This window comes from Dermochelys coriacea, chromosome 3 (assembly GCF_009764565.3).
Source record: "Dermochelys coriacea isolate rDerCor1 chromosome 3, rDerCor1.pri.v4, whole genome shotgun sequence".
NCBI lineage: Eukaryota > Metazoa > Chordata > Testudines > Dermochelyidae > Dermochelys > Dermochelys coriacea.
The window spans coordinates 60284470-60300009 of NC_050070.1; the positions used below are offsets into that span (position 1 = coordinate 60284470).

Below are 15540 nucleotides of genomic sequence, written 5' to 3' on the forward strand. Positions count from 1 at the left end.
GTGCCGATCCACGGATCGGTCATGGAAAAACGCTGCTGTATATGCATCAGCTATGACTCAGGATGAACAGAGATTATATATTCACGTGATAGGAGGTGCCACCCACCAAAAATCTATGACAACAAAACCCACCACTGAATACTAACCACAAACAAAGTACTCAGACCTTTTCATTGAAGTGGATTTCTACAAATTTTCCAAAACGACTGCTATTGTTGTTGCGAACAGTCTTTGCATTTCCAAAGGCTTCTAAGAGTGGATTGGCTGTTTAAAAATAAAAGATTTCAAAATTTGGTTCAAAGAAGACTAGCAAAAAAACAAAAAACAAAAACAAGACTTCACATCACTTTCCAGTTACGATAACTAATTACTCAAAGTAACTACTGAGGATGACATTTGAAAGTTGAATAAGTCTTACCCCTTAGAAATAAAATTATATGAAAAACAGCATTTTTTAAATTCTACTGAATCTATTGCGGAAGCAATTTGTAATACAAACTTTAAATATTCTACACCAGTGCAATTCCTGAATCTGAATGATAAAATATTTGAAAGCGATTCAGCTAGTATTTTCCTAAAGAAAACTGGGTAAATAATCATAAACAAAATATAAATATGATGGACAATTTGAGCTCCAAGTGGATTGCCCCAAAATACAACTAATTTTGCCATCTATTCCTCAGGCAAAAGCATGAATAAGTACAGATGAGGTGAACACTATGCACAGTTACATTAATAAGGAGGGAATCAAGAGCTGTCCTCTAAGAAAACCCAGCAACTATCCCAACAACATTTAATTTTAAGGACTTAAAACTGTTGTTAGAATGGTGCATACTGACACTTGGAATGCCCACAGATACACAATGAAACAGTGCTGACTTTGGAGAAGACTTGGAAGGTGCCTCCTATCACTGAAGTCCACCAAGCATGTGGCCACATTCTGCAGTAGCTGTAGCTCCCAGTCCTCAATAATAGCTCCATCCAGAATGCATCATAATATTCAGTGCATACATATTGAACACGCACCATTTAAGCAGAGTTTAAAATTTATCCAGCTGTGCAGCACAGTGCTTCTGAAAACAATTTTGCTAGCTAGCAAAAACAGCAGTAGCAGGCTTAGCAAAACTGTTTCCACATTTTGTCTATCAGAAATCATAGAAAACTATATTTTAGGAACTGCTGACAACCTACAGTGACAGACTGACAATATCCTGTAATATCCTGAGGAAACCTTATGGAGTTGAGATAAAGTTTACTGAATTAAGGTTTATTGAATTAGGTTGATACCTTTGGGTATTTGTTTTAAATATAAATGTGTATATTATTGTGGCTTTGTATGTACTTTCTCTAGCAGGAGGAGGTTAACAACATACTTCCTCCATTATCAGCAGAAGCTACCCTCTCTGAGAGGCATGCATAAAGTTCAAACTGGATTCTCCAGAGACCAATAAAAAGAGGATTTTTGGATAAGTAGCCTGGTTTTAAACTGGCTCAGGGCCTTCTTCTTGATCCTAAGGAGGGTCCAATCCTTAGGGCAGGTTTGGAAGGACTGGTCCTACTGAAGCCTCTGAAGAATGTGCTTGTTCTAAGCTGAAACTGTGACAAATTTATAACTACAAGGAATCCCCTTGGGTGGGAATTTGAAATACTCCTGCCAGAATCCATGTTAGGGTTGCGATTAACCCTGGTAAGCTCATTAGCATGCCAGCAGAATTTTTTTTTTATTGTTTTTAATGTTTTCTCTGTAACACTTTTATCTGAGGAGTAAAATGGGCTTGCATAGAAAGAACTGTGTGGTAACTTATAATTGTTGACAATCACTCTTATCAGTCTCTGAAGAGAAAGCAAGCAGGTGTGCTCAGGCAACCAGGATCTGCTGGGAATAACACAGTGAAGGCAGGGAACAGTGGAGACTGGAAATTCCCCAGTCAGAAAGGCTGACATATGGTTCTCCACTCGAAAAGGCAATGGCTGGGGAGCTGGAAGCCTGGGTGCCCTGGTTGAGCCACTGAGAGGAAATACAGGTGTTGCCCTGAACTGTGATACATGCCTTCACCTTAAAATTGAACTCCATTAAAACTAAAGAATTCATTAGGAACTGTTCTCCAGATTTAAAGCCTTTTGAAATTATCTACAAATCTGATGCTACTAACATTAAAATGTTATCAATAGGAAATCCACAATAGTAAGATAAATTAAGGATGATAAAGTGTCAGCCCTTCCTTGGAATTTTGTTTTTTGTTATTCAAAATTACAACCTGATGGTTAAACTTCTTAATTTGGCTTTCTTAACAGTTGTTATAAACAAAAAATAGTCTTTCAAGTTTATGAGATTTGAAAATCTGGGCTTCAAAGCTGCTAAGTTAATAATAAATACTTATTGAAGAACTGTTAAAAATAGCTTAAGTATTATTTACAGAAATGCTGATTATTGAATAAAAAGGTGACCAGAGGTTTTTCAGATCAGCTACAGGTTCTCCTAACAATTCAGCTGTTGTGAGCATGCTTGTTAAGAAGGTGTTTACAATTATTTCACAGCTTTTTCCAAGAACACCTACAGGTACCAATCAACATTATGGAATGCAGCTTCAGGCATTATGTCCAACTGTCAGTCACTTTCTGAGATCCTACGGCACACAACGTGGATTTGGATGTTTATATACCCAGCTGTAATTCAGCAACATCACGCTTATTATACCATATCTACACAAACAAAAAATGAAAGCCTGCTCTACTTCTCTGAACAGATATAATGGCTAGAAGTTGAAGCTAGATAAATTTAGACTAGAAATAAGGTATAAATTTTTAACAGTGAGGATTTTAACCATTGGAACAACTTAATAAGGATTGTGGTAGATTCTTCATTAGAAATTTTTAAATCAAAATCGGATATTTTTCTAAAAGATACACTCTAATTCAGGGAAGTCTTGTGGCCTAATTACGCAGACTAGATAATCACAATGGTTTCCCTTCTGGCCTTATAATCTATTAATATGACAAATAAATCCAATAAAGATGACATGGAAGTAGTATTCAGGATGAGTTACTTTATGACATGTACAAATTAACATGGCAGAAAGATTAACTGGAGAAAACTTATTCTTGAAAATTGGTTCTGTGTTTCCTCCCAATTTTGAGCAAAACAAAAACACCCTATTGCATTAAAACCACTGTTGTCAATGATGATCTAACTGCCCCTACATGTATCAAACTAAATAAGGCCCCACAAGTTTAATGTCATGCACTTGCTTATGCATTTTCAGGACTGTCTCAAAGAGAATTATTATTATGTGCTCAATATCTACACTAAATAAAACAGAAGAAAATCCCAATCAAATATCTTTGCAAATTAGATGGATCAGAGCAGGCCATTGATCTTTTATGCCCAATTGGTTTGATGACATTTCAATTCTAGATTTTGTTGTTGTTGTTGAACATTTTAATTTGAACAATTGACCTTTGTTTGCTTTAATAAAATACAATACCTTCTACTATTCTATCATCAATATCTTGACCAGTACCATAGGATTCAGTCAAATACCTGTAAAAGAAGAATAAAAAAAACAAACAATGTCCATCTCTCTTTTACTTCCAAGTAACGCTGCCTCAGTCTAATTGAGGAAATTGTTAAATGTCTGTATTATATGTTGGCCATTTACACAGAGGGGAACGTATCTGAACATTTTAAATGGAAAATTATTTTACAAGTTCTCTGTGCATATGCATTTAAATAAGTTAAAGCACTCTTCTTTTGTAAGAGGAACATATGTATTTTTGTTGGCTTTAAATGTGGTTTTTGGTATTTCTGACTATTTTACAAATCTTTTCATATTTGTATATGTATATCAATATTTATAGAAGTGGGTTTTTAAATCAATATGACCAGTATTTTGTCGTGCCATCTGTAGGTATTTGTTAAGCTTTTATACAATACTTTTATCTATACATCAAGAATTAAAGATATTCACACACATACAGTCTAGTAGCCTATAAACAAAATTCTGTTTGGATTCCAGAGGAGCATATTGCAGCTCCATAATTAGGACAGAGTTCAATTTTGCCCTTAGAAAGGGAATTAAAAATGACTAATTTTACATGAAAATAGTCTGCAATCAAACTGCTTACACTATACATAGCTTACACTTGGTGAAAGTGTAGTACAAGTAAATCCATTAATTAGTTTAGAGGTTAAAATTAAAAAAAATTAAATGGATCCTTTGAGAAATTTTGCCTCCACCATTAGACTTATTTGTACCAGTTACTTATCAGTAACAAGACACAATGCAAACCCTTCAAACATTCCACACAATTAAAGCCCACTGAAATTTTGTAATCATTGGCTACGTTTAAAGAATATTTTAAAAGGAGTAGTGGTAATGTCCTCTCTTGTTCTGCTTCATAACAAGCTTGCTCTTTCACTAAAAGAATATTCTGTTTTAGAAAATTCTACAAAAAACTCTTTCATTATAGTTGCCATCTTTCAAAACGCCCTCCATATCCCATTGCTTCTGGTAAGAGTGAAGCCAAATGGTCCTCAGGCTAGATGGTGGCCTCCTAAGCTGTCAAAAGGCAGAGAAACACTGAGGAGCAGGTGATTTTGGGCCATCTTTTCTGGAGTTCAGAAGGGAAGGAAAACTGGGGCATCTGGATGCAATGAAATGTGAGATGCAGGAGGGGGGAAAATTAGGGGTGCATACAAGGGAACGTGAAAGAAAGGAGGTAGATGGAAAGTGAGATGTATACTCTGCATTACAGTATTCTGGCAAAGCAAATGATCTGATAAAGTAGGCTTTACTGAGCAGTATTCTCTAGTTGTGCTGTTCTAGCATGGCATAAAGTAGCCAGGGCATAACAGTGAATATAGTCATAACTGTTGAGATAAAATAAAAAATGATTTAAGGTTGATACTATGCATCTTCAAATCATCAGCAAATCACAATATCACATTAGTGTTCTCAGTGTTTCTTGTTTAGTGTTCACATATGAACAAAAAGAAATTCCCAATAAAACTGTATGCTATGATGTGGTTGAAGTTGAGCATACATAACAGTATTTTTAAGATAATTACTTTTACTCTAGACCAAGAGTTAGAAACCCAGGAAATTCACAGGTAAGGTTAAACTTAAAAGAAATACAAGCATGGTAAGGTATAGAAAGCAGTTAGGACACAAACCATAACTCTGCTCTAGTGTGACACCATTAAGGAAAACAGTAGAAAAAAAAATCTAGTATCTCTAAAACTCAGTTTTAGCTAATCTGGGCCCAAAACATAATCATATGGTTATTACATTATGTCACTATGGAGTAGAGTGAAGGCTGTTTGGGAGCTCTGTCATTTTCATATTTTATCACAAAAGCTACAGTTTTGGCTTGAATATTTTTAGTAATTTTCATGGCAGAAGTGCATGGGGAAAAAAGTCCCACAAAAGGGTCACCAAACAACGCAGTTTTCATGTTTAAGTAGTAAAATTAAGGTTTCACCCCAAAATATCATTAAATACATAACTGCAGTTGTTGGTAGGGTATTTAGCTATAAAATATATATTTTTTTTTAAAAGGAAGACTGACACCAAAAAAAAACGTGTACCATTGGGGGAGGAAGGGGAATAAAACAGTGGATTATATAGTAGGGATGTTGAAAGGTGAGGCCCAGAACACGGGAGGAGGTTGAAAAGCAACAGTTCCTACTGCAATCTGGTCACCGCACCACTGAGGTTTGGCCCATTCCCACATCTCCATCTAGGGAGGGTGGACAAACCAAACCCAAGTGGCACTGCAAGCACGTGTGCCAGGTTGCAATGCCCAGTATGAAGAGCTGGTCAGGCCACGTCCCGCAGGACAGGAGCCACCGCTGCAGGGTGAACTCATTACTGACTTTACTGAAACTCATGATTACTATGAGCACAGTGACCAAATCATAGTCTTACTTATCATGTTTGCATTTATTTTAAGTTTAATCTTAACAGTGAATTTCTGAAATCAACTGAGGGTTGGGAGCATTCAGCTGTCTTGCTGGATCATGTCTAAAGTATATATTAAAAACATTACAAGTGACTTTAGAATTGAGCTCTGAACATGATAAACTAATGTTCTAACTAAAAGATTCCCATTGAATAATTTTCTGGTTACACATGGTACAAACCTCAGAACAAATTTTGTATTTTCTGTCTTGCCAGCTCCTGACTCTCCAGAAACTACGATGGACTGACTCATCTTGAGTACCTTCATGTCACGGAATGCTTTATCGGCTACAACAAAAATTACATTAAAGGACACAAAGTTGTTATGTTACCGTCCTACCATCAACTGCTAAATCAGAAGTAAATTATGATGTACATGACACCTAATTTAATCTCTTTGAGAATAAAAATCAAAACTCTACACATTTAAATTTCTGCATTACATCCTATGAATGTCCATTTCTGCTTATGTTACATTACAGTGGCCCACCCTCAAAGAATGAAGCCTTGTATCTTCAGAGGCTGTGACAGCAGACTAGACAACCTATGTATGACCCATAACAACTTAACAAGAGGCATTTGTATGCAGACAATTCACTTGTATGTGAATTTCAAAGAGATGTACTAGACTAGCAACTCGTTCATTTTTAGTAATAGAAATCAAGGGTAGATACTAAGTGTATTTGTCTGTGTTTACCTGTATCCTGTTAGATACAAATTAACCAAGTAACCAAATTAGCTTGTAGATTATACATGTGTTAATTGCCTTAATTATGTATGTGACTGTGTCCAGATGTAAGATACTGCAGGAAACTAATAATATTGTTTACATTGTCTTCAGCTTAACTATGTTATAATGTAGAATCAGCTAATTGCTTTATGTGAATGAATGTAACTAGTTTACCTGTGTATGCACAGGTAATAGAAGATTAACTTCAAAGCAATGGTCCACAAGCGATCTGCATTGCTATTCTTTCTCCTGGGAAAGCTCTCCTGTGACAATTTCTGTGTGGAGGCTTGTCAACCTGCTAGAAGACCTATAAGAGAGAAACCTCAGGCCTGATCCTGCCATCTCTAATCTGCTTAAACTTTGAATAGGGAAAGTATAAGTCGTAAGACGGAGATCTTCCAAATAATTATTTGGAATGCCCTGGAAAATGGTTGGAAAGACTAACAGACTTTACATCTAAGCTGCCTTTGGATTCTGACCTGTTGGGATGATTCCAGAGAGATTTTTTACAAGCCAGCAGTTTATTCCATCACTGCTGTGATTTTCAACTATGAACACTAGAAGTCATTTGTATGTATATTGATCTTTTAACCATTTATAACTCTCTTCTTTCTTTTATTAATAAATGTTAGATTTAGTTATTAAGGATTGGCTGACAGCATGATAGCTGGGTAAAATCTGAGATTCATATTGACCTGGGGATAACTGTCAGTTCCTTTAGAACTGGTGAACCTTACATATGGTGAAGCAGGTTTTCAAAAACCTTTCACTATATTAGACTTGGTTGTCTAGATGGGAGCCAAGAGCTGGAATCCCTAAAGGCTCCTTGGTAACCAATGTGGTATTACAGAAGCTCTTTTGTTACTGCCCTGGTGAATCTAATTATAGAATAAACCACCAATGTGGGGGAGTGTTTGCCCTATTTCTTGCAGTCTGCCCTGAGAGTGCCACTCTCAGTCTGGTCCATCCATGCAGCAGAGTCACAGAGGCATAGACTAACCAGTGGAACAAATGCAGGGCTAATATACCAACTCAACTGAACTCTGGAGTTAATTTATTTACAGAATAGCGGATGGTTGATTTTATAGCTAAGAAGGTGTTTTATTAAGAAATGTTCACCTTCACATGACATTGTGACAAATTATATCCAGATACACTGACTCATTTTCATATTGTTTCAAGCCCCGCACACTTTGTGGTTGTGTAAGAGATCCTGAAAAAGAACTTCAATGAAAATTATTTAAATGTGGTTTGATCAAAACAAAAAAAGTGTATAGTTTTCATACTGTGAGAGAAAGTTAGTAGCACATCAAATTGATTCAATTATGACTCATATCTATTGTCTTTTTAAACAAGCTTCTAGTACTATATTACTTTCATACTAAACATATAAAGAACTTAATATTCACAATAACTGTTTTCTTTGTTTAAATCATTTAAAGGCATTTTAATGCCTAAGAGGCAAAATGTATAAGGAGGAACAATCCACACCAGCAACATGCTGAAGTAGACAGGAAATGAACTTCAATACTACTTACTGGCAAGGACTGAAATTTTCAGAATGTGGATCACGTCACAACAGAGGACATCGCTCAGTTTTAATTATGGCATTTCTCATTTTTTAAAATATTGTAGTCTCATTTTTATGATGATTTCATTGCATTGTATATTAAACTAGATATAATCAACAGTCTAAGCATTTTTGGATTAAAAAGCCAGATGGGAGGTAAATAGATTTATTATTATAAATAGAAGCAGTATATCAAAGTGAGAAGATTTTTCATTTTAGTACAGATTTATCTTAAACATGGTTTTAAAATACATGCTTTTATATATATATATATATATATATATATATATATATATATATAGTGTGTGTGTGTGTGTGTGTGTGTGTGTGTTATTTAACATGTGATTGCAAGATGAAGTGGGGAAAAAGTATATTTTATAGGAGAAAGGCATAAATGGTCAACATACCTATTGCGTAGACATGTGGTGGTAATGTCCCAAGGGATTTACCCTGGTACTTCTTAATAGTCTCCAGAGAATAAAGTTTAGGAATGTCAAAATATGGGTTCACTGCAATAAGAATGTTAGCTACATAGGTCTGTGAAGAAAAAAATATGCATAGTAAACCACTAGCAAGTATTCAACTAACTGGTTAAAAGCAACTCCGAATTTCTATTAAAAACCACAGAAACCTATCTCAGAGTTTGGAACAATGAAATTAGACTGGGGAGACAATCAAATATTGCCAGAAAAGTCTCATAATTTGGGATTATGTACAACTAATGCTGACGCCATACAACAAATCCAGATGGGTAATGTGCTGTATTTCTTAAGGTTTCAGAGTAGCAGCTGTGTTAGTCTGTATTCGCAAAAAGAAAAGGAGGACTTGTGGCACCTTAGAGACTACCAATTTATTTGAGCATAAGCTTTCGTGAGCTACAGCTCACTGAGCTGTAGCTCACGAAAGCTTATGCTCAAATAAATTTGTTAGTCTCTAAGGTGCCACAAGTCCTCCTTTTCTTTTTGTAAACAGCAAAGGTAGCAGATCATACTATCCCACATAGCAATATAGTGCTATTCTTCTGATGCACAGCCAAACCAATAGTCACAATTCAAGGGTAGAGTGGGGAAGGATGAAGATTCCCTGCCTCACAGAGAAGTTATGTGGATACATTCTTGAATGTGTGTGAGGTGCTCAGATGACCAGTGATGATGACCAGATTACATAAATGAATAGTTAGATGCCTGAGGATGAGACAAGAGATACTCTTGCACAAAAAAGACCCTAAAAAAGCCAGATGATGAAGTGATTCAGGCTTTCTTCAGTTGAGAATATTGGAAAACCCCAAGAAGGGGGTTGGATATGGGCCACTAACCCAGTGTGCATATTCTATGTTGAAATGGGGAGAAGACTACACCTGTTCACAGAAGCTACTCCTGTTCAGCTACTTCTGTTCTCACTATTTCCCTGAAGAAAACTGTATGAGTGAAGATGTTCAAGAGTCATCAGTACTAATATTAACACTTCTAGGTAGCTAGATAAATTACATACCACTGATTCCGAAAACAACATACAAAAAAAATCTTGTTTACTCCAATTATATTTGAAGTTACCAGGGAAAACTAGTTATGACAAAAATTGAATCAAATTTTATACAAAATAGATTCTGGGAAACACATAGGTAGCATTTATTTAAAACAGTGAAGCTAGATTCCTAAGCTGAAACACTTTCACTGTCATCTTTTCTGCTTTAGATATCTATTTTGTGTATTTTGGGTTTGGTTTTTGTTTTGTTTTTTGTTTTTAACTGCAGTCAAATTATTAACGCTACCAGCATGGTTTCTAAAGCTGATGACTGGTATTCTTGATTCTGTAAATAATTCATAGCTGTATAATGTTCAGTGCAGCAACAACTGAAAATGAGTGAACACAATTTTGGATAGGAAAGCTTAGGTCTAAATAAATACATTTGAGTACAACTGATTTTTAATGCAAATGTTGCCTAGCTCTATCATCTCAATGCTGATTTTTTTTTAAAAAAAAAAAAGGTGACCAAAAATAATTTTATATAACTACATGTCAATAACTGGATTTCCTCCCCCACCCCACCCCCCAAACTTCTTGCGTCTCTTCTATTTCACAGCTGTCATTGCCAGGGCAGATGGGACAGGACTAAATTACATTTAGTCCTTGTCCCATCTGCCCTGGCAATGACAGCTGTGAAATAGAAGAGACGCAAGAAGTTTGGGGGGTGGGGTGGGGGAGGAAATCCAGTTATTGACATGTAGTTATATAAAATTATTTTTGGTCACCTTTTTTTTTTTTAAAAAAAAATCAGCATTGAGATGATAGAGCTAGGCAACATTTGCATTAAAAATCAGTTGTACTCAAATGTATTTATTTAGACCTAAGCTTTCCATCCAAATTGTGTTCACTCATTTTCAGTTGTTGCTGCACTGAACATTATACAGCTATGAATTATTTACAGAATCAAGAATACCAGTCATCAGCTTTAGAAACCATGCTGGTAGCGTTAATAATTTGACTGCAGTTAAAAACAAAAACAAAACAAAAACCAAACCCAAAATACACAAAATAGATATCTAAAGCAGAAAGATGACAGTGAAAGTGTTTCAGCTTAGGAATCTAGCTTCACTGTTTTAAATAAATGCTACCTATGTGTTTCCCAGAATCTATTTTGTATAAAATTTGATTCAATTTTTGTCATAACTAGTTTTCCCTGGTAACTTCAAATATTGGAGTAACAAGATTTTTTTGTATGTTGTTTTCGGAATCAGTGGTATGTAATTTATCTAGCTACCTAGAAGTGTTAATATTAGTACTGATGACTCTTGAACATCTTCACTCATACAGTTTTCTTCAGGGAAATAGTGAGAACAGAAGTAGCTGAACAGGAGTAGCTTCTGTGAACAGGTGTAGTCTTCTCCCCATTTCAACATAGAATATGCACACTGGGTTAGTGGCCCATATCCAACCCCCTTCTTGGGGTTTTCCAATATTCTCAACTGAAGAAAGCCTGAATCACTTCATCATCTGGCTTTTTTAGGGTCTTTTTTGTGCAAGAGTATCTCTTGTCTCATCCTCAGGCATCTAACTATTCATTTATGTAATCTGGTCATCATCACTGGTCATCTGAGCACCTCACACACATTCAAGAATGTATCCACATAACTTCTCTGTGAGGCAGGGAATCTTCATCCTTCCCCACTCTACCCCTTGAATTGTGACTATCTGGTTTGGCTGTGCATCAGAAGAATAGCACTATATTGCTATGTGGGATAGTATGATCTGCTACCTTTGCTGTTTACAAAAAGAAAAGGAGGACTTGTGGCACCTTAGAGACTAACAAATTTATTTGAGCATAAGCTTTCGTGAGCTACAGCTCACTGAGCTGTAGCTCACGAAAGCTTTGCTCAAATAAATTGGTAGTCTCTAAGGTGCCACAAGTCCTCCTTTTCTTTTTGCGAATACAACTAACACAGCTGCTACTCTGAAACCTTAAGAAATACAGCACATTACCCATCTGGATTTGTTGTATGGCGTCAGCATTAGTTGTACATAATCCCAAATTATGAGACTTTTCTGGCAATATTTGATTGTCTCCCCAGTCTAATTTCATTGTTCCAAACTCTGAGATAGGTTTCTGTGGTTTTTAATAGAAATTCGGAGTTGCTTTTAACCAGTTAGTTGAATACTTGCTAGTGGTTTACTATGCATATTTTTTTCTTCACAGACCTATGTAGCTAACATTCTTATTGCAGTGAACCCATATTTTGACATTCCTAAACTTTATTCTCTGGAGACTATTAAGAAGTACCAGGGTAAATCCCTTGGGACATTACCACCACATGTCTACGCAATAGGTATGTTGACCATTTATGCCTTTCTCCTATAAAATATACTTTTTCCCCACTTCATCTTGCAATCACATGTTAAATAACACACACACACACACACACACACACACATATATATTATATATATATATATATATAATATATATATAAATATAAAAAGCATGTATTTTAAAACCATGTTTAAGATAAATCTGTACTAAAATGAAAAATCTTCTCACTTTGATATACTGCTTCTATATTTAATAATAATAATCTATTTACCTCCCATCTGGCTTTTTAATCCAAAAATGCTTAGACTGTTGATTATATCTAGTTTAATATACAATGCAATGAAATCATCATAAAAATGAGACTACAATATTTTAAAAAATGAGAAATGCCATAATTAAAACTGAGCGATGTCCTCTGTTGTGACGTGATCCACATTCTGAAATTTCAGTCCTTGCCAGTAAGTAGTATTGAAGTTCATTTCCTGTCTACTTCAGCATGTTGCTGGTGTGGATTGTTCCTCCTTATACATTTGCCTCTTAGGCATTAAAATGCCTTTAAATGATTTAAACAAGAAGAAAACAGTTATTGTGAATATTAAGTTCTTTATATGTTTAGTATGAAAGTAATATAGTACTAGAAGCTTGTTTAAAAAGACAATAGATATGAGTCATAATTGAATCAATTTGATGTGCTACTAACTTTCTCTCACAGTATGAAAACTATACACTTTTTTGTTTTGATCAAACCACATTTAAATAATTTTCATTGAAGTTCTTTTTCAGGATCTCTTACACAACCACAAAGTGTGCGGGGCTTGAAACAATATGAAAATGAGTCAGTGTATCTGGATATAATTGTCACATGTCATGTGAAGGTGAACATTTCTTAATAAAAACACCTTCTTAGCTATAAAATCAACCATCCGCTATTCTGTAAATAAATTAACTCCAGAGTTCAGTTGAGTTGGTATATTAGCCCTGCATTTGTTCCACTGGTTAGTCTATGCCTCTGTGACTCTGCTGCATGGATGGACCAGACTGAGAGTGGCACTCTCAGGGCAGACTGCAAGACAATAGGGCAAACACTCCCCCACAGTTGGTGGTTTATTCTATAATTAGATTCACCAGGGCAGTAACAAAAGAGCTTCTGTAATACCACATTGGTTACCAAGGAGCCTTTAGGGATTCCAGCTCTTGGCTCCCATCTAGACAACCAAGTCTAATATAGTGAAAGGTTTTTGAAAACCTGCTTCACCATATGTAAGGTTCACCAGTTCTAAAGGAACTGACAGTTATCCCCAGGTCAATATGAATCTCAGATTTACCCAGCTATCATGCTGTCAGCCAATCCTTAATAACTAAATCTAACATTTATTAATAAAAGAAAGAAGAGAGTTATAAATGGTTAAAAGATCAATATACATACAAATGACTTCTAGTGTCATAGTTGAAAATCACAGCAGTGATGGAATAAACTGCTGGCTTGTAAAAAATCTCTCTGGAATCATCCCAACAGGTCAGAATCCAAAGGCAGCTTAGATGTAAGTCTGTTAGTCTTTCCAACCATTTTCCAGGGCATTCCAAATAATTATTTGGAAGATCTCCGTCTTACGACTTATACTTTCCCTATTCAAAGTTTAAGCAGATTAGAGATGGCAGGATCAGGCCTGAGGTTTCTCTCTTATAGGTCTTCTAGCAGGTTGACAAGCCTCCACACAGAAATTGTCACAGGAGAGCTTTCCCAGGAGAAAGAATAGCAATGCAGATCGCTTGTGGACCATTGCTTTGAAGTTAATCTTCTATTACCTGTGCATACACAGGTAAACTAGTTACATTCATTCACATAAAGCAATTAGCTGATTCTACATTATAACATAGTTAAGCTGAAGACAATGTAAACAATATTATTAGTTTCCTGCAGTATCTTACATCTGGACACAGTCACATACATAATTAAGGCAATTAACACATGTATAATCTACAAGCTAATTTGGTTACTTGGTTAATTTGTATCTAACAGGATACAGGTAAACACAGACAAATACACTAGTATCTACCCTTGATTTCTATTACTAAAAATGAACGAGTTGCTAGTCTAGTAATCTCTTTGAAATTCACATACAAGTGAATTGTCTGCATACAAATGCCTCTTGTTAAGTTGTTATGGGTCATACATAGGTTGTCTAGTCTGCTGTCACAGCCTCTGAAGATACAAGGCTTCATTCTTTGAGGTGGGCCACTGTAATGTAACATAAGCAGAAATGGACATTCATAGGATGTAATGCAGAAATTTAAATGTGTAGAGTTTTGATTTTTATTCTCAAAGAGATTAATTAGGTGTCATGTACATCATAATTTACTTCTGATTTAGCAGTTGATGGTAGGACGGTAACATAACAACTTTGTGTCCTTTAATGTAATTTTTGTTGTAGCCGATAAAGCATTCCGTGACATGAAGGTACTCAAGATGAGTCAGTCCATCGTAGTTTCTGGAGAGTCAGGAGCTGGCAAGACAGAAAATACAAAATTTGTTCTGAGGTTTGTACCATGTGTAACCAGAAAATTATTCAATGGGAATCTTTTAGTTAGAACATTAGTTTATCATGTTCAGAGCTCAATTCTAAAGTCACTTGTAATGTTTTTAATATATACTTTAGACATGATCCAGCAAGACAGCTGAATGCTCCCAACCCTCAGTTGATTTCAGAAATTCACTGTTAAGATTAAACTTAAAATAAATGCAAACATGATAAGTAAGACTATGATTTGGTCACTGTGCTCATAGTAATCATGAGTTTCAGTAAAGTCAGTAATGAGTTCACCCTGCAGCGGTGGCTCCTGTCCTGCGGGACGTGGCCTGACCAGCTCTTCATACTGGGCATTGCAACCTGGCACACGTGCTTGCAGTGCCACTTGGGTTTGGTTTGTCCACCCTCCCTAGATGGAGATGTGGGAATGGGCCAAACCTCAGTGGTGCGGTGACCAGATTGCAGTAGGAACTGTTGCTTTTCAACCTCCTCCCGTGTTCGGGCCTCAACCGTTTCAAACATCCCTACTATATAATCCACTGTTTTATTCCCCTTCCTCCCCAATGGTACACGTTTTTTTTTTGGTGTCAGTCTTCCTTTTAAAAAAAAATATATATTTTATAGCTAAATACCCTACCAACAACTGCAGTTATGTATTTAATGATATTTTGGGGTGAAACCTTAATTTTACTACTTAAACATGAAAACTGCGTTGTTTGGTGACCCTTTTGTGGGACTTTTTTCCCCATGCACTTCTGCCATGAAAATTACTAAAAATATTCAAGCCAAAACTGTAGCTTTTGTGATAAAATATGAAAATGACAGAGCTCCCAAACAGCCTTCACTCTACTCCATAGTGACATAATGTAATAACCATATGATTATGTTTTGGGCCCAGATTAGCTAAAACTGAGTTTTAGAGATACTAGATTTTTTTTTCTACT

General features: G+C 35.8%; 1 protein-coding gene across 8 annotated transcripts in view; it reads left to right on the forward strand.

Moving 5' to 3' along the window:
- The window catches only part of MYO6 (myosin VI), a 145696-nt gene that overhangs the window by 33181 nt on the left and 96975 nt on the right, over nt 1-15540 (forward strand). For all 8 annotated transcript variants that reach the window (XM_043510540.1, XM_043510542.1, XM_043510543.1 and 5 more), the window contains exons 5-6: nt 11955-12084; nt 14501-14606. In XM_043510540.1, coding sequence (XP_043366475.1) covers nt 11955-12084; nt 14501-14606 — 236 coding nt within the window. The remainder of the gene's footprint in view (nt 1-11954; nt 12085-14500; nt 14607-15540) is intronic.